The 25,578-nt window shown below is 53.4% G+C and overlaps 2 protein-coding genes across 12 annotated transcripts in view; one reads left to right on the top strand and one right to left on the bottom strand.

Moving 5' to 3' along the window:
- MAP3K4 (mitogen-activated protein kinase kinase kinase 4) overlaps positions 1 to 2,756 on the top strand; it is a 112,904-nt gene extending 110,148 nt beyond the window's left edge. For all 5 annotated transcript variants that reach the window (XM_025866434.2, XM_025866436.2, XM_025866435.2 and 2 more), the window contains 2 exons: positions 599 to 778; positions 2,212 to 2,756. In XM_025866434.2, coding sequence (XP_025722219.1) covers positions 599 to 778; positions 2,212 to 2,232 — 201 coding nt within the window. In that variant the 3' untranslated portion in view covers positions 2,233 to 2,756. The remainder of the gene's footprint in view (positions 1 to 598; positions 779 to 2,211) is intronic.
- Positions 2,757 to 10,035: 7,279 nt separating this feature from the next.
- The window catches only part of AGPAT4 (1-acylglycerol-3-phosphate O-acyltransferase 4), a 120,629-nt gene continuing 105,086 nt past the window's right edge, over positions 10,036 to 25,578 (bottom strand). For all 7 annotated transcript variants that reach the window (XM_025866441.2, XM_025866438.2, XM_073894190.1 and 4 more), the window contains 5 exons: positions 24,998 to 25,151; positions 21,293 to 21,395; positions 18,671 to 18,746; positions 13,071 to 13,269; positions 10,036 to 10,598 (listed from right to left, as the gene is read on the bottom strand). In XM_025866441.2, the coding sequence (XP_025722226.1) occupies positions 10,504 to 10,598; positions 13,071 to 13,269; positions 18,671 to 18,746; positions 21,293 to 21,395; positions 24,998 to 25,151 (627 nt within the window). In that variant the 3' untranslated portion in view covers positions 10,036 to 10,503. The remainder of the gene's footprint in view (positions 10,599 to 13,070; positions 13,270 to 18,670; positions 18,747 to 21,292; positions 21,396 to 24,997; positions 25,152 to 25,578) is intronic.

Below are 25,578 nucleotides of genomic sequence, written 5' to 3' on the forward strand. Positions count from 1 at the left end.
GGGTGTCATTTATAAAGCAGAAAATGTAAGAAACCTCTCAAGTGTTCTTAGTAGGAAAACATAATACACCTTATGGCTGCTGAATGAAATAGCATTTTATTCTTATGTTTTATGATATGTAAAATACCAGAGCTTTGCGCTTTTAGGATTTGACGTTCATTATTCAACAAGGTGGCGGAGTGATCTCCCTATGAGAGAACTGTTGAGTTTTATGTTTTGTTGACATTTTTATATCATTTTACGTATTACATTTTTTATTTGCATGGTGGTGGCTTCTAGATAATGCTGGACTAATAGAACATCCAGATGGGGTAGGCAGACTGTGCTGACCAGCTGGTTTTGTAAATAAGGTTTTACTGGCATTCAGTCACACCCATCCATTTATGTATCTTCTGTGGCTGCAGTCAGGCCCACAGTAGGAGAATTGAGGCACTGTGGCAGAGATCACGTGGCCCGCAAGCCTAAAATACTAATTGGCCCTGTAAGTAAAAGCTTGCTGGTCTCTGGGTATTTATTAACATCGAGATGCCTGAAAAGATTGGGCAGTTTCATTTTTTTATGGCCATTAAACCTGCTTTCCCTCCCCTTTTTTTTTTAGAGACCTTGGCATGAATATGAACACAACTTTCAGATTATGTATAAAGTGGGAATGGGGCACAAGCCACCGATCCCTGAAAGATTAAGCCCAGAAGGAAAGGACTTCCTTTCTCACTGCCTTGAAAGTGAGCCCAGGATGAGGTGGACGGCCAGCCAGCTCCTCGACCATTCCTTCGTCAAGGTTGGGCAGATTGCTGTGTAGTCCTTTTCATGTTTGAATGTTTGAGTTCTGTTTGTATCTGGCACCAAAGGAAATTTGGAAACTTAGATATAAAATATCTGTATCTATATCTGAAACGGAAAGGAGCTAAATGTATTATGCCAGGGAATTTTGTATCTTTTTTTTTTTTTTTCCAGAGAATGTTCATTGAGGTTCTCTGCTTGATCCATCCTGGTGTGCTTATGGTACATTTGGGACTGTTACATGGAACTTTAAATGGGACTGGGTGGAAGACATAGTTTCGACTCCTGAGAGTATAGGACTCAGTAGTGATGAAGCATTGTGTTCCGAGCTGGGATGAGGGCATATACGCCATGCTGTCGGCTCACTGGGAAGAGCGATTTCATCCAGCCAGGCAATCTCAGCCGTCATTGCTTTCTCTGGAACGAGATGCCTAAGCTGTTTGGGAGGGTGTGGGTAGGCCGGGCAGGGAGGTGTGGGTACGGCAGGCTAACAAGGGTGAGACGGTTGAGGAACTGTGTATAGATGGATCACAGGATGTGGAAAATGGTCAGAGGAAAGGCTGCAAAAGTAAACAGGAGCCCCATGAAGGAATTTCAGTTTTATGATAAGCATGACATGATTAAATGGTGTTTTCGAATGATCCTTCTGGAGGCATAGTGGTTAGGAAGTTGCTGATACAGCTAGTGGGCTGGGCATGGGAGGGTACGGGCGAGTTATCAGTGATATTTAGGGGGTTAAAATGGCCATGACTGAATAGCTGATGGGATGAGAAAGGCGAGTAAGGGGAGGGGTCTAGCACTGCTCCCAGGCCTCGGCTTGGGTCCCCAGATTAGAGATCCCGTCGGCCAGGAGGGGTGCAGAGGCAGCTGGCTGAGGGTCGGGGCAGGGAGGCCGTGGTTTCCTCTTTGGTATATTATGGTTGAGGCGTGCTTGGAACGTCTGCTTCGGGTTCAGACGGGCATGTAGGTAACGAGGGCTCACACCTGGGATTGAACGGGGCTCGGATGCGGATCCAGAAGACAGAACATTGTTGGGAGAGTATTCCGAGGAGAAACGTGGTGAGAAGGGAACCCTGGGAAAGCTTTGCTGAAAGGGCCCTGCAGGGGAGCCCCTGACGGAGGGAGGGAAGGTGAGGAGAGCGGGGTGAGTGGAATTAAGGAACAAGTAGCTGGATTTGCTGTGTAGATATTAGGGACTTGTAATTAAGAACACACTCGTTTCTTTGTTGAGACCGTTTGTGTCAACTCAGGATTGTACAGATGCATTCTGCCAAGTGCTCTCGGTGGTCATTGGCCAGCGTCACTGGCTGCACGAGCTGAGCCTCCTGTCCGGGCTGGCTCCGAGCCGGGGTCCTCGAGGCGGCCGTGATTTACCTGTAAGTCGCGTGCCTGCCGCGGATTGGCTTCAGCTCTCTCCTGCCTCTCTCGCAGGTCTGCACAGATGAAGAATGAAGCTAATCGGTCCGCGGCCTGGTAGTGTGTGTGCTCGGAGAGTTCTCGTAATCACTACTGTATGTAATATTTACATAAAGACTGTGCTGAGAAGCAGTATAAGCCTTTTTAACCTTCCAAGACTGAAGACTGCACAGGTGACAAGCGTCACTTCTCCTGCTGCTCCTGTTTGTTTGACGTGGCCCGGGGCCCTTCTGAGTGACGGGGTCCACGAGGTAAAGACGCTGCATGTTAAGTGCCATTACTACTGTACACGGACCATCGCCTCTGTCACCTGCTTCTCGTGGGACTGAGAACCGTGACATCAGTGTAGTATTTTGAGCTTCCTGGGTTCAGAAGCAGTTGTAGTGTTATCAGGTGTCCTGGGCCTTGTTGTGAAACTCTTGTTTGTCGAGTGCACTGACTGTGAAACCTTACCTTTTTGTTGTTGTTGGCAAGCCACAGGTTTGTTATGCAAAGGCTGATTAATGAAATTTAAGAAAAAGGTTCTTTTTTCAATAAATGGTTTATTTTAGGAAAGCTCAGTTATATTGTCTTTTACTGGCTATCAGCTTCAGAGCCAACACGTTATCTGAGACCGAGGTCCGTCACTCTCATTCACGTGTTCCTGTACAGAAGGGGCGCAACCAGATGCGCTAGAGGTGAGCCCTGGGTTGGGGGCCCCGCAGGATCGAGGATCTTCTTACTGAGAAGCCGAGGGGCTAACGGAAAGGCCACCGCAGATGCTGGAGGCCCCTTTAGATTCTCTTATGGTCCCCAGGCAGAGGAGGTCGGGGGAGAGTAGAGAAGCCGTGTTACTCCGTGCTGGAGGCTGGTGACCTTTAAACCGGGACGTGCCAGTGCGAGGTCAGTGTTAAGTGTGGCTGAATGACGTCTTGACAAGGAAGCATCTTTTTCAGAATGTCAGCGTTTCAGCAGTTAGTTTTCTAAAATAGCCCAAGGTATATGTCACTGATGGTGTTCTTTTAGCTTCTTTTCGCTTTTAAATTTTTTAAAAGATTGACCTTACCGCTTCCTGAACTCTTTTGAGAAGCTTACAGACTCCCTCCTGACCCCTAGCAGCTGCCTCTGGACGAGGAATCTCTCAGGCACGAAGCACTCACCTTCCCTCCGGGGCACTAGATCCTCTCCAAGAAGTTAAGGGTTATGTAGACACTGAGAATTTTGTTACGGTCTCAGTCCTTTCAGACAGCCTTTCGGGGTGTGATTCACACAGTCTTGGACGTGTCCGTTCAGTGATCGTCAGTGTAGTTGTGCGGCTGTCCTTCCCAGTCCGCCTGAGAACATCCTGCTGGAAGGAAGCCCTGTGTCCATCTGCAGTCAGTCCCCGCCCCTGCCCCTGGCCTTGGGCGGCCCCTGACCACCTCTGTCTCTCTAGATTCACTTATTCTGCACATTTCATTTAAGTAGAATTTTACCGTATGTGGTCTTTGCTGTCTGGCATCTTTCACTTGGCATGGTATTTCTGAGGTCTGTCCACGTTGTAGCACACATCGGGACTTTATTCCTTTGTACGTATTCCTTGCTACGTACTTTATTCCTCTGTACTGCTGAACACTCCAGTGTGCAGAGATGCCACACATTTTATTTCTTCATTTCCTGGTTCCATTTTTTGTTTATGATGCATCATGCTGCTTTGAACATTCATAAGCAAGTCTTTGTGTGGCCGAATGTTTTCGTCTCTCTTGGGAGTGGGACTTCTGGGTCATGTGGCAAATCCATGTTCAATATTTTAAGCACCTGCCAAATGGTTTCCAGTGGCTGCACTGTCCTGCATTCCCAGCAGCACTGTGTGAGGGTTCTCGCCTGTCCAGTCTCCCCTGGGACTTGTCCCTGTCTTTTCGATGATGGCTACTCTACGTGAAATGGTAGCTCACTGTGGTTTTGATCTGCATTTCGCTCATGATGGTGAGCATTGTTTCTTGTGTGTGTTGGCCATTTATTTCTCTTTGGTGAGATGTCTGTTCAAGTTTGTTGCCCATCTTTTAATTGGGTTGTTTGTCTTCTTACTGAATTATAAGAGATTTTTATACATTTTGGATACGAGTCCTTTACCAGGGATGTGATCTAGTTTTTTCTCTCGGTCTGTGTCTTGTCTTTTTTCACTTTCTTAAGGGTGTCTTTTGAGGCAAAAAAGTTTTTAATTTTGAAGTCTTGCTTATTAACTTGTTCTTTATTGCATATGCTCTTGATATCATACGTAAGAAAACATTACCTGACCCAAGGTCATAAGGATTCACATTTACGTTTTCTTCGAAGAGTTTTATAGTTTCAGCTCTTACGTTTAGATTCGTCTCTTCATCTCTTTTTAGTTAATTTTTGTGTACGAGATCGATAGGGTTCACTGTGCCCTTGAAGGAATTCATTCCCTAACTCCAACTGTGGACAGGACAAAAAAGCATGAGTGACTCCTCCACCCTCCACTGTCCGTCGTCCGCAGGCAGCTCAGGGAGCCTTGGCCTTTTTGCCTCAGATGTGCTTAGCTAGCTCACGGTAGACCTGGCCTGTCCTGGCAGGGTGTGGGGTTCTGTAGTTTTGCGATGTTACTTTGTATAAACTTTAAAAGTCCGAGTCACCCTGTACTCGTCCATCCGCTTTGTCAGTGTTCTCCACTGCTTTCCTCCCTTCTCATTTGCAGACCTACAGATGGAACGGCATCCTGAAACTCCATTGGTGACTTCTGCTAATTCCCTGAAACCTTTGGGAGCCATCTGGCTAAAGACGACAGACTTTAGGAAAGAGTGCAATTTGTGTCATTTAATTCATTTTCCAAATTCAAGGGGATTATTATTGAGCAATCCTAACTTTGTATTTATACTGCTTCTTCCCTTAAAATTCAACAGAACAGAAATGCCAGAAATTTCAAAAATACCTAGTTCCTTCAACATGTAAATCAAGACTCTGCTTTTGTTTGAAAAAAAATGGTAAAGTAAAGATCAGATGAGTCTTACTCAGTGGAACGCTTTACTCACACAGCCCTAGGAAATTTTTCTAGATACTGAAAAGATCTAAAGGTGCTCAGTAAATGCTTTTCGAACAGTTCAGAACCTTAATATTAAAACAGGACAAGGCTGCAGGGGCTGAGCAATGACTCGTTTGGAACTGCTTATCCTTTCCTGGAGAAAAACTTTGCTTTTTTTACTGCTAACTCTGAAACTTCAGCATACTGCGTATAACATTCTGGATTTTATTTTGGCCTAATTGCACTTAAGAAAGGTTCTTATTTTTGCTTTAGGAAAGGGCATCAAGAGAAGGCAGGGCCATTTCAGTACTGAAGCGCCTGAGTCGGTGCTCCGTTCACTTCGTCGGCCTCCCCTGAGCGGAGTGCCTGGGGACTCGGTACCCGGAGGGGCCCGGAGCCCAGCCCTGCCCCGCCAAGGTGCCGCTCTGAGAAGGGGACCTGCGCTATTTAGAAGTTTATGATACTGTGTTTCTGACACATGACCTGTCCGTGACAAAGGCTGTGAGGGGGATAGAATGTCATGGGTCAGGAGAAGCAGGAATGTGTGCCTGGTCCCCTCCTGTCCCCTCGAGTCTGCAGGACCGTTGTGTTGGGACAGACAGCCTTGAAACATCTGAAGTGGTTGGTTTTTGTTCACATTTGTGGAAACTCTGGAAATACTCAGACCCCAAGGCGGGGTGGCTGAGTGCGTTAGAGATTGGGATGCTCTCTCATTCCTGGTTGATGGGCCAGGTGCTGTGCTACTTGGGGCGCTCGGTGCTGACCGAGTCTTCCCCTGGGCTCCTTTCGGAGGGCAGAGGGGCTGGCCCTGAAAGGGACTTGCCCTCTCGTCTACCATGTTGATCAGGGAAGTAAGTTGGCTTTCTTTAACCTGGGCCAAAAAAAAAAAAAAAAAAAATTGTTTTAAAAATGTTTTTTGATTAAATCTCTGAAGATGCTTTTGGGAAATGCAGCCAGTCACGTACCTGCACAGCCGCCGTCTCTTTCTGTGGTTGGGGAAGAACCCAATACGAGGGGCTTCGGCGGCCGGTCTGGCAGCCCTGAGTGATTGCTTGGCAAAGGCAGCAAATGACCTTGAGTCTTGACCCTGGGGGAGGGGCTGCTCCACAGGCCAGGGTGTCCACCCAAAGTCAGTTGTCTTAATAAGAGCCTTCCCATTTCACAAAGGCAGCGGCTACAGACTGTCTCCTAGGGGGCCGAGAGGAAGGACACCCTTGTGTCACGGCACTGAGCCCACAGGGAGAGCCCGCTTTCGCCCCCAGACCTGGAAGTCCTTTCCCAGCCGAGGCAGTCCGTGTCTCATTCCAACAGGAGACTTTAGAACCGTTTGTGTTTGGAGGAAGGGCATTTATGAGAACAAGACGCAGCCGTACGAGCAGCCTGCCGGCCAGAGCCTTGCCCGTGCCGCCCCTCGTTCTCCGCAAGCAGCGCGTGAGCACCGGTTCAGTGAAGGCGGTAAGACACACTTGCGGAAGGAGGGGAGCACTGGCCACCCGACGGGACGGCCTGAGGGACCCAAGGCCCCGGAACCCGGGACTCCCCCTGCCGGCAGCCTGGGCACCCCGGCTCCTGTGGTCTTTTCAACACAAGCAGCAGCTCACGCGGCACCGACATTCCTCCTGTGGTCGCTCGGGAAACTGGCGGCCCCCAGGGTATTTGTTCTTCTCGCTTGAGCCTAGCAAATACGGGGACGGTCTGAGCAGTGCTTTGGGGCAAGCTGGATGAAACCTCGTGTTGAGCCGAGAACAGATACCCCGCAGAATCTTCCCTTTTGTCCATACTTATGAGTAAGTCCTAAAGCCTCAGCAAAGCCAAGTCTGTCTTGCGTGGGGGCCAGCCGGACCACTGTTCAGCTCCATCAGGAGAGAACCCAGAAGCTGCCAGGGCCCCTTTTGTTGACTGTCATGTCATCCCTTCCTACATCACCCTTCTTGGCTGATCATCATTGGATTTTACATCTAAATCGCTGTCGTTCAGATCCACTTACAGGCGTATTAGAAAAAGATTAACGTGTAATTTTTAAACACCAGTAGCTACTTGTACAAGGTTTTGGATGCATTTATTTAGAGAATACAGCAGTCAGGAGATAACTCCAGGGGCGACTGGGTGGCTCAGTCATTAAGCATCTGCCTTCGGCTCGGGTCATGGTCCCGGGGTCCTGGGATCGAGCCCCGCATCGGGCTCCCTGCTCCGCGGGAAGCCTGCTTCTCCCTCTCCCCCTCCCCCTGCTTGCGTTCCCTCTCTCGCTGTGTCTCTGTCAAATAAATAAATAAAATCTTTAAAAAAAAAGAGAGAGAGATAATTCCAGTACTACTATGTGATCACAGGAGAAAGGTTATGTTCTCTCGAAAAAAAAAAAGAAACAAGGTGAGAGACTAACTCAGAGTGTGTTGGTTCGTCCTCCACAGTCAGTCCTGTCCACTCAGCAGTCACCGAATCGGTCCACTTGCCCAACTGCAAGCTGCATTTTGGATGGTTGGTGTTTTTAGTAAAGAAAGTCACTCTGGGGGCTTGGTTTCCTACACGTGCGTCAGACTCCCTGCCTCAAAGCTTTAGGGAGGTCTGGGAAGTGGCCATCGCTCTCCAGAGTGCAGGAAAAGTTTTCTCTTCCACGTCGGATCTCCGAGCGGGCTCTGAGCAGGGCTGACCCAAGCTGCCATGAGATGAAAGTGTTAGGACACGAAGCTCTCTGTCCATGACGCACCTCCAGGGACTAGCACTCGCTACAGGTGGCTTAACCTCCATGGGGTTTTAATTCTGTAGGAAATCTATATCCTGGGAGGGTTAGGGGGTCCAGCGCTGGGTCTCTCCAGGGCACCGTGCTCACCTCTGCCATTACGGGAACAGGGGCAGAAGGGAAACCAGCTGCCCACACCTCCTAACAAATTGCTTCCTCGTGGGAGGGCCAGACAGCTGAAAAGATGGCAGGATGTGTCCCCAGACTACCACATTCTCTTGCGACCTGAGGCAGTTGTGAGAAGGAGCGCTTTTCCCAGGGGAGTATTTTGCCTGCCTTCCTCCGACCTGGACCCACAGCGCTGGTGAGCAGCCTGCATTTGCTCGCATGTTATGTTCTAGGGCCAAGGCTGGGTATATGTTATTAGCGCTCAATCACTATATTCGTGGGGAGAATGACGTATTTTTGGACACCTCGGGGTTGGTTGTTTCTGAGCATTTTGCGAAGTAGCAACACGGAGGCAGCTTTCTAATCTCTCATCCCTTCTGTGTTTAGTGCTTTAGGATTCTTAAAGCATCTTCACATATACGGCCTCATTTTACCCTTGAAACAACCCAGGAGGCAGGTATGATCGCCCTCATTTTACAAATGGGGAAACTGGGACTCTCAAGATAAGGTGGCTCACCCAAGGGCTTACCGCGAGCGAGCTGCAGAGTGCCGGGGCCGGGGGCGGGGGTGGTGGGGGGTGCGCACGCAGCTGCGGCCAGGGCCGACCCCCGACTGCCTTGCTCGGCTCTGCTGTGGAGCGAGGAGTCCCTGGCGTAGAGCAGCCCCCACATCCAGGTGCCGGCGGACATACAGGAACGCGGGTACAGGCGCCTGAGCTGCGCCCAGGGCCTGCGGTGGTGATCCCCGTGCTCTTGCCCACGAATCTCTGTTCTTTTTGCTCTGGGGGAAGACTGTGTTTGAAACCCACCCGTGGCCTGATGCACAGTGAGCAAGTGCACGGGCTCATCACCCCTGCTCTCAGGGATGCTTGCAGATGTTAGCTCAGGCTCTGGCCTCACCGAAACTCCCTTCCCACAGCTAAGCCAGAATCTGTTTCTCTATTCGCTTCTGCAGTTCTTGTCAATGTACGTTATTATCCCTTCAGCAGAGAGAGCTTCTCTCGGGTGTTTTCCTAACTCCCTGGCTTACCTGGTTCCATTGTGCTTGGGAAAGAAACCGTTGGTGAGTAAATGAGCAAACCTCTAAAAACATGATTCTGAATAGATTATGCCCGACTTTTGGTGGAACAGTTTCTCCCTTCTTCTGTAAGCATAGCGACAAAGAACTCTGTCCCGGGGAAGCGTGTAGCTGTGCACAGCGAGAAAGCCTTCTGCTTACTTCTTGTGCCCCTAAATCCCCACCAGTGTGAGGGCCATGAGTGCCTCGGCCTGAGAGGACAGAGTGTCCCGTAGCTAAATGTTTTCTGCCAGAGATATTACTGCTTGTCTTTCATGTTGTACATGCGGCCTCTGTGGACTGGCACAGTTTGCAGAGGTCCTGCATGTGGCCCTTACTCCAAAGAAGGCCTGCCTTGCGTGTCGAGGAGCAGCCCTCTTGCGCGGTGTGAGAGTCTGGGCTCCCGGAAGAAAAGTGGATGCCCAGGGGATCCTCATACGCCGGTGTTTGCTCCAGTCTGACCCTGCTCAGAGGAGTACCTTGGCTCCTGCACGAGCCTGTATTGGTTTGGGGGACCCAGGTTCTACCTGCTACTGAGATGAGCAGTGCATCTAAAGTCATTTCTCAAATGGCTGCAAGATGCCTGCCCTTTATTTTTCCATTCAGGTTCTTCAGGGAATTGGCCACCTCTTCAAGATGTGGGCCGGGGAGACTCCATTGCCAGCAGATTGGGAAAACCAAAGCTGCCTTACAGGGCCTCTCACTGTGTCTGACAGACGTGCTCAGCCCGTCCCCCAGCACCTGCCGTATCCCTTAACCACCCCCCCGCCCGGTTCCTGCACCTGGCCAGGGGGGCCCCATCCAGCACCACCCCACCCCCGCCATGTGCTGAGTCCACTCCACCCCCTCCGGGCAGTGCTGCTGGGTCACTGCCTTCCAGAACCCCAGAACAATGGCAGAGGGCGGAATGGGAGGATGGAGCAGTCTGTGGAAACACATAGCACAGGGAGCCAAACAGTTTAATTGTTTTTTTGGAGGCATAATTTAGTCATCTTACCTAAAGCGCCTTTCACTCTTTGCAATCCAGTACAGAAAACTCAGCACCAAAGAATGAAGGGGAACCCTCCGTTCCCCATCCCTGCCCTCCCCCTGTGCCTCAGATCCCCTCTGAATGATGACAAAATAAGGGTCACACTCAGCCGCACATCATTCTCACTTATATGTATCCTTTCCCTTACACGCACACACGCACACACTCACACACACTCACACAGAAAGAAAATCAAAACCCACTTAAGCATTATGGGGGGGGGGAAAGATTTAAGAACATCTTCCTCCCCATCTGGCATGGGGACCAAACTGCCTTCCCAGCAGGGGCTCACCCCGCTTTGTCCCCGGGTCCCACTAAGGATGGCTGGCAGTGTCCACCAGTCCCCAAGGGCCCCTCCGGGCGCTCGTGTGTCTGGGGTCAGTCGCTCCGTTTCTGCTTGCTGTCGATGTTGCCGTAGGCAGAGCCCTTGTCGATTTCTGTCACACCGATCATCCATCGAACTCCCATAGAAGCTGCAGAAATGGGAAGCGCGGGGAGTTAGGAGCCCCCGGGGGCCTCTGCCGGGGAGAATGCGGAGAGGCCAGCTGTCGGCAGACCTCAAGCAGCAGCTGAGATCTGGCCGGCTAACTTGGGGCCCAGGGCATAATCCCGCTGGAGTTCTCCTGGAGCACGGGCATCAGACTAAGTGACATTAAAACAGAGCGAGGCTGCTCTGCTGGTGGGTTTTAATCCTTCAACCCTTCGAGGTTGCTAAGCCACACTCCACTGTACACGAGGCTTACAGAATTCCCTACTTGCTATACTGACCCCCAAGGCAAAGGGGATGCTTTTGCGAACGCAGGGCAGGAACTTAACAAAACACCCTTCAGCGAAGCTGGATAACCTACCAGGAACCTGGAGAGTGCAAGAGCCCAAATGTCTATGTAGTGCCCAGCTCTGCTCTTGGGGTAAGTATTAGAGCGGTGAATGGGGAAAAGCCCCTGCCTCCCAGCGGGATGGGCCCAAACAGAGACCAGGAGCGACCCTCATGAGAGCCTGGCGGAGCCACCAGGAAGCTGGACCACAGGGCCGAGGTCACACACTACAGTCGAAGCTGCTGTCTCGGACACGGCAGACTCGGTGAGCTCCTTCAGGGCAGGGAGCACATCTGAGTCCCCTGAGGAGCCCAGCACCAAGCACGTAATACACATTTCAGAATGGATGAATGGCTGATAACTGAAATCTCCGCCTCACGATGCACGTGTTTAAAAGCACAAGCATCGTAGTCTGCAAACCGTCCCTCAGACACACGTGGAGCTGACGGGCGAGCGCAGCCCAACCCGACAAGGCCCGGGTATGCCCTGGGCCAGTTACAAACGGGCAGTTCTAGGAGGGCCTGTCCCAATATTAGAGCCACCATGCAGTGGCGGTGATGACACTGTAGAGAACCAAGGGGTGCGTAAGACGTCGACTCCATTGCTCAGAGGCCTGGGAAGGGGAACGAGAGCCAAATGCCGACATCCCGGGTGGAGTGTAGTGAGGCTCACAGCTGATGAGGCACCAGTCTGTGGGGCTCAGGGCAGTCAGCTCCTCTGAGCTCCCGGAGACCCCGTTTCCTAGGGAGAGTGTCCGGCCCCCGTTTTGGCATGCATTGCACATCTTCATCACCAAGGAGCCCCACTGAAGGCAGATAGGCTCAGTCTGCTCCCCTCCCTCCGGGGACCCCGACAACTGCAGCTCCTGGCACCTGGCTAGCACACAGCAGCCCTGTGGGGGGGGGGCGGGGTCCTCTGGCCTGTGTCGGGGGAGTTAAATTATTAGAAACGGGTTTTCTCCTGCACTCTCTTTTTTCTACACAGAGCAGGTATTATTTTAATTTTCAGCATTAAAATATATTTTTCATTTTAAAAAAGATGACAGCAGGATCTATTTTAGGAATAGCGGCCAATTTGCCTATTGCAAACAGTCTAGAATTGGTTGGCTTGATCCAAGAGAATGAGATAGGTTTTGTGTGTTGTGACATGTGTAGGTAGTCACAATTTATTAGGTGAAAACTGCATTAGGGACAGTCCATCTGTGTGAATGTATTTATGCATATATCTCTGAGTCCAGAGGGAGGTGCACCAAACTGTTAATGATTCATCTCTGGGGTGTAAGCTCAAAGGGGAATTTTGTCTTGAGACACTTCTAGTTTTATGCACTTTTATGTGTTGGAGCCTGAGCGTTCAGTCAGCACCTGTGTCTTCTGCAGAAATAACTGAGCTGTGTCCATTTGAAACAAGCACACAGATCACTGCATGCTTTGACTCTGTGCCATGTCCCCTCGGTCTCAGGAAGGCAGGGCACACTCTGCCTGTGCTTTCCAGAGTCTCAAAGGAGGATGCTTCCTTCTCAGACTCCAGGGAAGGGGCCAGTCCAGAGGGGCTGGCCGTGAAATGAGGCTGCCCCTCCCAGGGAACCCTAGGAAGTTTCCCCCGGCTGCCTCACTTCAAAGACCAGCGGCAGTGTGCAGGGAACCCTGGGGCTATGAGGAGACCAAAGGAGTCTGAAACTCCTGGTCAATGAAGCCAGTGTGGATTAATGCAAGCAGGGTTGCTCCCAGACCTTTCTATTCGATGTTGGGGCATACGGCAACTGACTTCCTAGAAGCACTCGCACTTCCCCAGAGGGGCTGGAACCCACTCTGAATGGCCAGGAGCCTTTGCCCGTTGCTGCTGGGCCCCGAAGGAAGGAATGATGACAGTGAGCAGAGCTGAGCGGTTGCTGCCTCGCCGAGCCCCAGGGGGAGCAACCACAGGTGAATTCCTCCAGGCCTGGGATTCTGGGTGTGTTTGACCGTGAGTCCTGCAAGCTAGTTTTCCCCGTCCGTCTGCAGGCAGTGCTTCCTGTTCCCAGACGCTGCGACACCCGGCGCGTCTGTACCCGCCCTTCTGCCTCCCCCTGTCCCCCCCTGTCAGATGCTCCTCACAGTAGCTTGGCTGGGGCAGGGCTCTTGCTCTGCTTACCCACAAAGAAGACGAGGGCGAAGCTGGCCAGGGTTAGGGAAGACCCGCTGCTGATCATGTTGGTGAGGAACCGGAAGAAAGGGTAGAGCAGTAGGGAGGCCCAGAACAACCAGTTGATGAGCGTCCAGGGCCGCCGGGGGGGCACCATGGGTGTCTCTGGGAAGGTGCCCGTCCTGTAGTACTCCTCCTGGAAGGCATCCTGGGGACAGAGAGGCGACCCTGAGGCACTTTGCTCGTGCATGACACCACGCTCGTGCAGGCCCTTCCCGGGGCACCGGGGGCCGCTGTGAGCTCAGTAGAGCCGGGGTGGGCGGGGGGCACAGCACCACCCCAGCGGCATCTTGCAGTCGCCTGAGGGGCCTTCCCAGTACTGAATTTGGCGTCCCCTTCCCACAGTGACACAGAGGCGGGACGTCACAGCTCTGCCTCTAGCCCAGGCGTAGGAGCTTGAGCTTTGGTGCCAGGCCAGCCCGGGTCCGTCGGCTCCTTGGTACTTAACCTGCCTCTGGTCGGGTGGCCGGCCTCTGTGGCCCAGCTTCTGGTCGGCAAGAGGGGCAGTACTGCCTGCCTCCCAGAACAGGCCAGTGGAGAACGAACTAGACACCAAACCTGCCCTCAGTGAACGCCCGCAGAACAAACTAGAACCCTGAGCCTCGGGCAGAGCCATGAGCTCGCCCTCCTGCACCCAACCCACGACAGCACGGCACTGCCCAGCAGCTCTGTGAAGTGACTGTCGAGACAGCCAGGTGGTCAGTAGGCCCCTGTCCTGACAAGTTCGAGCAGCTTCTCTTCGGTGCCCGACCTGAGATTAAATACAGGAGGCCCCCCCTCATCTGCAGACACCCCGGCTTCTGGACCACCAGCGGCCGCGGCTAACTGAGACCGTGGATGAGGGGACTGCCTGTCCCCGAGTGTGTGTGTGTGTGTCACCAAAGAGCCTGCAGAGGTCTCGGTCGGGCACAGGGTGCACCAGGGGGCCCCGAGGCTGGGCCTGTGCAGCGAGCACCCTCCAGCGGCTCCCGGGAGACCCCACGTGCTGCTTGGTGGCCGTGGGAGTGAGTGACACCGCGGGGCCAGGCGACAGGCAACAGGGCCAGAGAGACCCGCATCAGGATAGCAGCACCATCCCTGGGCACCGTGTGGCATGGGGGCCGGCGACTGGCAGCCACGGGGACTTTGCCCGCTTCTAAATATCAGCAACAAACTATCCTGAAAGCATCCTGGGGGCTGACAGCGTGCACGCTGAACAAAACCCATCTCTGGGTCACACGGGGCCCCCGTCAGAGCCTGGTGGTGTCCCAGTTGTCCAAAGAGTCAGGTTTCCTGGAAAACGAGCTTCCACCTACCTGGAACTTACCCCCGAGGTGCTGACCTTCTCCCTCTAACAGCCTGAGAGAACAATCTCTAAAAGACACCATACTTCTCTTTTTTCCCCCAGTCAGGATGTACTGAGTAATATGCTTTTATCACCACGGAGGTTCATTATTAAAATGAGTCCCCAGAGCCTGTGGCTGAAGCAGACAACCTCTGGGGAAGCGACAGTGACCTGTCCAATGCCCAGAGCGAGGGCCCCTCACTCTGCCAAGGCCTGCCACGAACCTGGGTGATTTTTCTCATCCCAGGGTGCAGCCACAGGAGCCCAATAACTCGGTAAGGGGGGTGCTCCGGGCTGAATGTTTGTGTCCCCCCGGAATCTCCATGTGGGAGCCTAATCCCCAGTGTGCTGGGCTCGGGACGCTCTCAGGCTCCTGATCGCCTGGCCCCCGAGGCCGTGAGATTTACGGGCCACCCGGTCTCTGGCCCTTTGATATAGAAGCCTGATGGGACTGAGACGGGAGGGCGTACTTCCACGCCTTTAAAAAACAGCTTTATTGAGGTGTCATTTACATACCATCAAACTCCCCCATTTTAAAAACTGGCCTTTTTTTTTTTTTTTAAATTCTTTTCCTTAAGAGTTTTGATAGGTACCCATCTACTGTGATGTTTCTTCAGGGAACCGGTCTGCTTTTCCTGTCTCGGGCCAGAAAGACACCTGCTAAAGCCAAAAGTTATTTGTGCCTCCAGCAAGAGGAAAAAGCACCCCCTTTCCTAGGGGTCCGAACTCATTCACTCCAGAGTTTTCTTTTTCTCTGTTTTGCTTAGAAAACTGAATCTCTCCCCAAGACCCCTCACTGCCCCCCAGTGACTGGTGCCGTATAGCCTTTGCTGGCCTCCCAGGGGTGTCGCTGTGGCTCTGTGACCCTGCAGGGTGGGGCAGGGAGCGCCTGCCCGGGGCCCGATGTCTGTTCCAGCAGCAGAACGTTCCTGGCCCCTCCTGGCCGTGTCACATCCTTTGCAATCAAGTCTGCCCCATGGGGAGATGGCCTGGGTTAATGATGCTTCCATTTTTTGTTGCCATCTGTTAGCATCGCGTGGCATAGGATTAAGTTGGAATTGGGGGAACGTATTTAGTGAAAGGGGAGTTTGTTTCCAGAAAGAAATCTTAACTCCGAAGTCTAAAGGGGGAGATGCTCCCGACAAAGGGCAAACCCCTGAGTGCTGTCAGAGTCTGAAGCACGTAACCAAAGCCCCGAGAGGCGGCACCAAAGGCCAGGCCATCCTCAAAGAGCTGGACCGGCTGGCTCCGCAAAATAAAATGTCTTTGCTAAGTCCCTGGGGGAGAGAGGAAGGAGGGAGGGGAAGAGGGAAGAGCAGAGAAGGAAAAGAGGGACAGGAAGTCAGAGCTGGCTCCTCTGTCAGCGGGCCGGGGCAGGAGGGACCCTTCAGAGGACAGCGCTCCCCGTGCAGGCAGACCTCAGGCCGGAGCGTGTCGTGTGCGAAGGACTGCACCACAGGGCCAAGCCGGAGATCCTGCCGCCACTCCAAGGAGCAATGCCCTCGGGGTCCATGCAGAAGCCATCGCCAGCGTGGAAAACCCTTCGTTCTTGTGCTTGAGACACTTCCTGCTGGCTTCTGCACCCCACACAGAGCAGCTCCCAACCGCGGCCCCCGTGGACCCTACACACCCACAGGACAGCTCGAACGCCGCTTCCTTCACCCGCTTTTCAGCGTGCACCATTAATGGCTAATTCCTCGTCCCTTCGGCAGACTTCAGACTGTCAGCCAGGGGAGTAAGGAAGTAACTTAAGTCAGAAATGAAAAGTCAGAATTGGTTCAAACCATATCAGGGGGTAATAACCATGATGGCTTGGGCGCTGCCGTTGTCCCCAAAGAGATCACGCGAGGGCATGGGTGGTTTCCCGGAGCCCCCACCCTGCAGCCAGCGGTGGTCCTGGATGCTGACAGGTCATCAGCGTTGTGCCTTTTCTAAATGCTAAATCTGTTCCACTTCAAGGATGGCCCCGTTTTCAGAGATGATGCCCTTCCTACTTGAGAGTGTTAAAATGGCAGTGGTAGATAGTGGATTTCTTTTTATGTTCCTGCCTGAACAGAAGGAAACGTTGCCACGTCCCTGTTTGGCCGCCCAGCACCCCCTCCCGCACTTTGCAGACACTTTACTTGTCCGTGAAAGCAAAGCCAGAGAATTGCTGCCCTGAAGTCGGCAGAACTGTCTTTCAACACCATACGTCTGAAAGGTGACGCTTAACACAGAACCCCACTTTGGCAAGCGAGGTGGGGCACCAGGATGTCTGGTACATAAAGTCCCAGGCCCATCGAGGCTCCTGAGGGGACAGGGCTGCCACAGAAACGACAGAATGCTGGGGTTCCTTCCCGTCTGTTCACACTTCCTCTTGGAGGCACCGCTGACCCCTCCTGCTCACTGCTCGGGTGGTCCCTCCGGGGAAAAGGCCAGCCTCCCAAGTCTGCTCATAGACATGGCCCGTAGGGAGAGGGGAGCTGGGAGCTGGGCATGTCATTCTCTGGACCTCAGTTTCCCCGTCACTAGCAATAAGGGCTTTGCTTTGCACCAGATGATCATTTTGAGAACCCCTTCCAAACTGAACCCTATGATTTTAATGCATACGTAGTTTAGAGAAAAGCCTCCGGAGAGACCTCATCAGGAAGGAGTGGTGGCTCTTCACTGAACGCCCAAGTGGTTCGGTTCACACAATGGCCATCAAGTCTCCCACCTCAACGCAGCAGAGAACGGGCCCGTGGAGAAAAACCTCCTTTGCTTTGGTGGGTTTGAGGCCTGCGTTTGTTAGATTTGTTTGTGTGGTTCTTCACGAAGGCACTCCTTTCCGACGCCTTAGCACATTTTTCTTCTCGCTAATAGTGACATGTTGTATACCGCCCAGATGATTAAACCAGAAAACGGCACAAGGAAAAATGCCGCCTCGTGCGTGAAACCAAAAGGAAAAGAGTATATATCGTTTGCGTGTTCCTCTCAGGCCCAGGCCCAGTTTAAAGGCATCCGCAGTACATTTCCAAGCATGGGCCTGCAGGCCATGTGTCTGAGGCGGCCTCTTAGAAATACGCATTTCTAGGTCCCCTCGGACCTATGGGGTGAATCTTCGAGGCTGAGGGGGCTGCACGGTCCCCGCTCTGTGACAGGTCCCCGTGTACTGTTTGGAAGAGGAGACTGGATGCCTATCCCTATAACCCGTCCAGAAAAGACCCCAAAATGGCAAGTTATGCAAAAGTGACTTTTTGGGAACACAGGAGTGACTTCTTGCTGTGAGAGTATCAGGATCTTGATCACCAAACACCATATTTGTAAGAAATCTCTACTTAATCCGATGGTGGTAATCTGGGGGTCTTTGGGGCCAAAACACATTCTCAAAGGAAGGATTAGAATGCTTATCCACCTGGAGCGGACAGCCCATAAAGGTCCGTGTGATTATCTCCCCTAGGGGAGTGGGGAGAAAAAGACAGCACGTGCCAACCGGTCTGTATTTATGGAATTCGGCACCAGGAAGTCAGTGTCCTACTCAGTGTCCTCGATTCTAGGCTGGTTTGGCCTTAAGATGTATGATGAATCAGAAGTAAGTCTCTATGGGCAGCGAGACTTGGTCATAAAAACGCCTTCCTCACTAGGTAGTTGCTAACCTTTTCTGCTTCAGAAGATCAAGCAATTAGGGCCTTAAGAATGCGACTCCCTCTGCCCCCTGCCCATGTGTCTGAGGAGAGAACCCAAAGAAAGGTCAGGCCCTGCTCAGAGAAAGGAAAGAAGGTGTGTGCGCGGCGGTGGGGCCTGGGGGTTGCTGAAGAGCTAGAGCACACCCAGGAGGTGGGGGGCACGGGGCCAGAGCCGACCCAGCAGAGGCGGAGTCTTGCAAGCCTCCATCTTGCTTGTGCTCGCGGTTTTGAGACCCTACAGGCAGCCACACTGTAGGTCCGAGGCCATCGGGATCATTCGCATCGCTGAAAGAACACTCTACCCCCCAAGAACCAGAGGCTACTTTTGCTAGGTAGACACGGGCTGCTGGGGGCCATCACTTCCTTTTCTGTCCACTACACCCAGCATCCTTCCCATGAAGCCCCCTTAAAACCCATTTTGCTATATTCTTCCCCCGCCCCCCGCCAAGTAGAGCATCAGCCCCAGCACGGCTGCTAACTGGGGTGTCGCCACTATCGGATCCCAGGGCCCCCACAGTGCACCCACAGCTGCACCTCGAAACGGGTCCTGGGTTCCCGCACAGCCACGCCACCGCACTGACCTTCTCCTGGTAGAGTTTGTGGAGCCAGGCCGAACACTCGTCCTCCTCCTCGGGGACTTCTTCTAGAGGAATCCGCCTGCAAAGCAGAGAGCAGCGGGTAGGGAGGCGGCCAGCGCTGGTGCCCCAACCACGGTTCATAACAATGCTGGACATCTCCAGGCTTTACTGAGGCAGCCTGGGTCTTGTGGATGTGCGGACGGCAATTCAATTGACAGGCAGAAATGCATACCCATTTTGGGGAGATCCGGCCCAGATGCAGTGCTGCTCCCTGAAGGAAGGGCCTGCCCCAGCAGGTTCGGGGACTCAGGCGGTGTCAGCCGAGGACTCCTATCTCTCCCTATCCTCCCTCCGGGCCTCACGGAGAGGCTCCAAACACCTGGGGTTTTGCCTCTCCGAGAGAGGGCAGTATTGCCCCATTTGCCACCTGTTACAATCCGACATACACAGAGTCTACACATAGCTGATCCCACGCTGGTGCTTCTCCCCGCTGGGTAATGACTTCATACCATGGTGAATGAAGTGTCTCCCACCCAATGACTGCTTTGGCCTCTTGGACAGTGCGGAGGCTGATGTGCTGCAAGGGTCTCAACAAATAGAAGGCCGTGTATCTTGGGGAACATGGAGAAAGCAGGGGACCTGGTCAGGCCCCGTGGCCCTTTGCTCACCAGAAGTGGATGAGGTTCGAGGGTGGCTCTGGGGCCACCTGCCAAGAGCCCCCCGGAGCAAGGGGGGGGTTCAGTGGACCACATTTCCTGTTACCCTATTGCAGATCTAGTTCTGTCTGTCCGCAGGTTGCTGGCTTTTGTGACCTCCAGGCATATTTATTCACCCTGATGTTGTGCGCAGGAAATTCTGCGTCCCCCATGACAGCCATGGGTGGCTTCACGTCCCTCTCTGGCTCAGGACTACCTTAGTCATAAGGTACATTTTTAGGACATATCCGTCACACTATAGCATGTTAAGAGAATGTGGGATTCCATCTTAGAGGTGGTATTGTACGGGGCTTAAGTTTTCACATGATGAAAAATCACCCCGTAAACTCCTCCACGTCCTCCCACGAATACCGACTCCTTCGCTCCTCCTGGCTCACTCTGGTTTGGAAACCAGATGTCTAACTGTGTTTCTTGAGAAAGGATAGGGAGCCTGCCTACTATTTATTTGGATAGTAGGCGTTTAAGGCCCTTTCGCTCTTTTCAAGAACTTCCTTGACATTCCTGCCCTTCCTGTTTTAATACTTTGCATTGAGGTAAAGCATGAGAAAGCCTGTACCCCTTTGAGGGGGTACCTGTGCCGTGAGGAGAAGTGTGTGCAGCGGCACAGTCTTGCCCTCAGGCCCGGAGAGCACCAGGTTCCGTGGGCCCACGTGGTATGGTTTCGGCTGTTTACACCTCATTCTTACATGTGCTCCGGAGAAGCAGTTACCTGAGAGGCGGCCTAGTGGGTACGATGATCTCGAATAGTGCTCCAGGTTTCCCCAGACACCTGGGGCCCAGCTGGCCACTGAGTGGGGCTCCTGCCAGGTGTCGATGGAGCTCAGGGGGCAAAGCCTCCTTTACTCCTGGGAGAAGGCCTCCCTCCGGAAGGTTGGTTTTCCTGCCCTCATCTGCCTTCAACTGCAGAATAAGGTAGACTGTCCGCTGTGGCATTAGGAAACAGGAATAATTAGGATGCTTCTTTCCTATTTGTAGGGGGGAGCCAAAGTCCTCTCCAGCTAGGAAGCTATTTAATTCAGGCTGTCAGTCCATCAAAACATCTCTCCTGGAAGGTCTGAGCCCTTCTTGCAGCCTTGTGGTGATGATCAGCCACCTGAATTTACATCGTCCTGTGTTGTCATACTTTAGTATCTGTAAGGTCTTTTTAAAAAAGTAATCAGAATGTTCTAGAACACTTGGCTAGTTCTCCAAGAGCGGGCACGTCGGATCATCTTGGTTAGCCTTTTGGCAAGACAACCTAGTGCGAAGGAAACCAGTGCCATCCCTTAGCCCTGTCGTGCTGGGTTTTATGTGTGAGTCCCCGCTGTATTTTACTGTCTGCAGTATCTCTCAATTGTTTCCCGTTCATCTCGATGACATTGCAGAAGACCAGGGTGAGCCCCATTCTGTAAGCTGATACAGCGGGCCAAGAGAACGGGTTTGTCTAATACCTTGTGAAATCTTTTCAATAAAATCATAATAGCTTGGGATATAACACATAAGTAAGACACTGCTAAAATGTTCTCCATTTGTTTCCGGACCTCCCTATAAGTTAGTTATACGTGTTCTTATCTGTGTATATCTGTATGTAGCAGACACATCCTCCAAGAAAAGGGGTCAGTAAAATAATCTCTTCATACTCAGTCTCAAAATGACTCTAAAATACTATCTTCCATCTGTCCAACCTGAGCTCTATGAGGAGTACGAGTTGGTCAGAGAGAATTAGAAAGTAGAGGCTTCCCTGATTATTGACATTAGCGCTGTGTGTCTTGAGTTCCTGATATAAATACAGACTGAAGTTCATTTCATTACACATGGCAGACAAGAAAACATGAAACAGACTTCCCTGGAAAGAGGTCTGTGGACCATTTGTGATTTAATTACTTTGATGGGCGCTCTCTGTTTTGGAAAGGAAATGGAACCAACTTACCTGACATATAAATCAGCATGATATTTCTTCCCATTTAGGACCCCCAACAGTGTTGGATTTTCATTATTTCTGAAATTGAGTGTACAGTCATATACAGCTGAAACTATAAAAAAATAAAACAAATACAAAGCAGTATATAGCGTGTGAACCCAAGTTTGTTTTGTAGATACACACATTGGAAAACAATAATGAAATTTGCTAACTGGTTATCTCAGGATGGTAGGATGACTGGGTTCTTCCTCATGCTTTTCTATACCGTCCGAATGCCCTACATTGAACACACATCACCTTTTGTAACCAGAAGAGCACACTACAACTCAGTAACTGAGAACAGAGTTATTACTGAGGTCAGAACAGTTCAAAGCAATACTGCAGTGCCCCGTCTAGAAGTTCTACAACAATATCTAGACAGGTATCAGTCATAAGATCAGTCAGTCTAGAGCATACTATCTAAGGATGCGTCTGAGTTCAGGGCAGTATAACCATTTTACGAGTGTTTCTCCCCCTAGAGAAGTAACATGGCTACAAAACTAGAGTAAGATGCTGGAGACGTCTTAAGGACTTGAACTAGAGTCCGTTGAAACGTGGCTAAGAAGCAAAGAATGTGTGATGTCAGTGCATCTGCCCAACAGCGAGCTGACCTGTCAGCAAGTTATGTCAGCATGGACTGCTGGGGCCACAGGGCCTGGCCCGGGCTCCGTAACTGCTCAGTGCGTGGAGGGATGCAGAATGCATGAAGGACCGTGAGTGAGCAGAAATACAGCGTGCAGACAGACAGCAGACAGTAGGGACAGTAGAAAGAACACGAGTTTTGAAGTCGGCCTGGTGCCTGGGGGACCCTCTCTTGGACGTGCCACTCAGCCGCCCTGAACCTAGTTCCCCTGGAGAAGGGGACTCACGATGCCTTCCTCGTGGGCTGGCCAAAGTCTGCACTTCCCACGGGGCCTGGCACGCCGTGACAATAGATTGAGCTTGGCCCATGTGCAGTTACTATGCATAAAGCGGGTGGATGACAGGAGGGTCCTCTCGGTCTAGTTGGGCATACGGAAGAACCAAGATTCAAAAATCAGAAAACCACTGTCCATTTTCTTCCACCTGCTGCCTGGCCGCCAGGTGGGGTCTGCAGGAGGCGTGCTGGCAGCTCGTTAGTCTTAGGTGAGGAGAGGGGGGGTCTCTCCTGCTGGCTCGCAGGAATGCCCGGGGGTAGCTCCCAACCCCCAGCAAGCTAGACCACCGCCCCTTCCTGTCCTGGGCCTGGAGGCTGGCTGTCTCCCTGGTGGGGGGAGGCGTCACTCTCCATGCGCAGAGTGAGGCTGGTGGAGAACAACCTCCATGTTGCATTTGGCAGGCATTATAGTAAAAGGCACTCAGGCTCTATGCGGTGTGGCCGGTGGGGTCATAGGGTCTGAGAGCAAGAAGGGGTCACGGGGCTCATGTAGTTCAGTGGGTTTCCAGCCTCCTTCCTTCGGACTGGCTCTTACACAGGAGCCTGATGTATACACAACAGAAGTGGGGTTACTTTGGTCAATCAAGGACCGGGGGTGGGGGGGCAGCCACAGGGGTTCCCCAGAGGACAGCCTAAAAACTAATGATTTGCACAATCCCCTCCTTTTCCAGAGGGGCAACCCCAAGAACAGTGTCTTGAAGTGATAAAATGGCCCAACGAAATCCACCTGCCTGCAAAGCCCCTGAGAAGGAGGGGAGCCCGAGAGCCCCTGGCCCCCCTCGCCCCCCCCAGAGGGCAGCCTGGGTATGAGCCCCAGCCTCGGTGTACTAGCTGAGCCACTCAAAGTCAGTTCCTTAAATTCTCTCTGAGCCCCAACTTCCTCATCTGTATATTGGAAGTAAAACAAAGTTTCCTTCATTGGATCTGGCCCGCACACTCTGGCCATGCCAGGTGGGACGAGCTAGCCCTGGGGGCGAATCCGAAGTGCCCTCGGAGCGCTGGCCCCTATTCCGGGGCAGGGGGCCACAGCCTGGCCGGCCAGGTGGCCTGGACTGCTGCGCCAGCCCGCCAAGCTCAGCCACGGCCGGAACCCACGGGAAACCCAGACCCAGAAGCGGGGCACCCCCACCAGGGGGCGAGGGTGAGGCGAGCAGGCTCCGAGGGCAGGGCGGCTCCTCCCCAAGGCCAACGTTTGACCGAATGTTAGTGTCAGGCCTCAGGCTGAGTCCTCTGCCTATTTTCTCCTGTAACCCTCTTTGCAGCTCTCAGAGTGTGGCGAGCTGCTGCGCCCAGGGTCACACAGCCGGCACTCGGGTCGGGTCTCCCGGCTCGTTCGGACCCCGCTGGGCGGTGCAGGAGGCAAGCGGCTGCGGCCTGGAAGGCCGGAAGAGGGACAGGCGACAGGCCGGCGAGCTCCGCCCGGGGTCCCTGGGGTCAGGTGGGCCAGGGGCCGCCGGGAGCTCCGTGACAGGCCGGTTCTATCTCCGGGGTGAACGCAGCGCGGACAGCTGGGAGGCCAAGCAGAGGGCGCTCAGAGCGGCAAGCTCCCGCGCGCGAGGCGGGGCTGCGGAGGACTTATTAGCAGGGTGGTGTCCCGGCGGGAGGCAACCTGGCTCAGCTGGGGCGGGGGGGGGGGGGGCGGGCGGGGCTGGGGGGCGGGGGGGGGGGGGGGTATCTCGGGGCACCTGCGGGGTGGGGGCCCCCCTGCGGGCGTGCTACCCGGCGGGTTCACGGCCATGGGCTCGAGCAGGCCCAGAGGAGGTGGGTTTACACGCGGCCCCGCGTGCGGGCAGCGCCGCAGGAGACCCCCTCGCCCGCCGCTCAGATCCCTTGGCTCACAAAAGGGAGAGCAGACCTGGGGGTGCGAAGACAGACGACCATATGCGGACAGAAGCTGGGTGACCGGCTGCCCGACTCCCGCCAGGGCGGCGCCTGGCCCCGGGGTGAGGGGGGGGGCGGGACGTGGGGACACCAGTGCGACCTGGGAGCTGCCCCGAGCCCAAGGCCCGCCGCCCTCCCGGCCTCCCCCCGGCCTCCCCCGGGCCTCGTGGGGCCAGAGGAAGGTGGGTGTTTGGGAGGAGGGCGAGCTGCCCGTGAGAACGAGGAGCAAAGCTCGCGCTGCCAGACCGAAGGGCCGAGGATTTAAGATGAGACAGAGTCCTGACAAGAGACTGAAAACAAAAGCTGATGCTTTCTGATTCTCACCCACGGGGACCCAGGGCTCAGGGCTCCAGACTCAGGGGGTCAGCGGGCACAGAGGGTAAGGTCACGGAGTTCATCAGCTGGAGGCAGCTGGGGCCAACCCATGGGCAAGAAATGCCAAACAAAGCAAAAGACGCCAAAACTCTGGGCTAAAGAGGTGTGGGGTCAGGCTGAACCCGGGGAGGGGAGGGAGGACCCAGGGGAGGGAGGACCCAAGGATTCCACAAGGTCACCACAGCCTTGCAGTTCCAGTGCTGAGCATTAGAGGGCAGTGTTTGCTAAGCGTGCGTGTGGGGGGAGTGTGAGTGCTTGTGAGTGTGTGTGTGTGTGTGTGTGTGTGAGAGAGAGAGAGAGAGAGAGAGAGAGAGAGAGAGAGAGAGCGAGCGCCAGCAGGCAGCAGCCTGGATCCTAGCTAACCATCCTTTGTGCTCTGTTTGCCCTTCTAGCTACCAGCCACAATCAGCTGGGGAGCGCTGCCAGGGGAGAGCTATTCAGATTGGGGTGCTGGGGTGCGGTCTCCTGCTGCAGGGGGCGGGGGATACCGGGCTCTTCCTTACCTACATTTCTCAAACTCCTCACAGTGATGGCGAAGCCTTTGGTGCGTGGCAGCAGGTGGTACTTGAGGCTGGGCAGCCCCTTGGCTTGGGCCACCTGCATGCTGATCTGGTGCTTCTTCTCCGTGAACCGAGTGCCCTCACAATGAATCAGGAACTGGAAGGAAAAGCACAACGGTCACACACAGCCCACACACAGGGTCACACGCGGCCCTGGGTCACACCCATTCTGAGTCACATGTGCCATCCCCCATACACCACAGTCACATGCGGTCCCCCAGGAGCACTTATGGCCAGAGCAGGGATGGCCCCTGGCAGCTACGCCGGCCCCTGACCTCGGGGTGCAGCCCAGAGGCTGGTCTTCCCCTCTGTGCCCACAAGAGCTGTGGAGACAAAAGTTTGCCATCAGAGGGATAGTAGAGATAGAGGAGTGAGTGTATGTGTGTGTGAGTCTGTATGTGTGTGTGTGAGCATGAGAAGAGCATCTGAATGTGAGTGTGACAAGAATAGCCTTGTGTGTGTGACAAGAGCATCCTGGTGTGTGTGTGACAAGAGCATCCTGAGTGTGTGTGTGACGAGAACAT

This window comes from Callorhinus ursinus, unplaced genomic scaffold (genome assembly GCF_003265705.2).
Source record: "Callorhinus ursinus isolate GAN/ISIS: 27379988/994484 unplaced genomic scaffold, GSC_fseal_2.0 scaffold6, whole genome shotgun sequence".
NCBI lineage: Eukaryota > Metazoa > Chordata > Mammalia > Carnivora > Otariidae > Callorhinus > Callorhinus ursinus.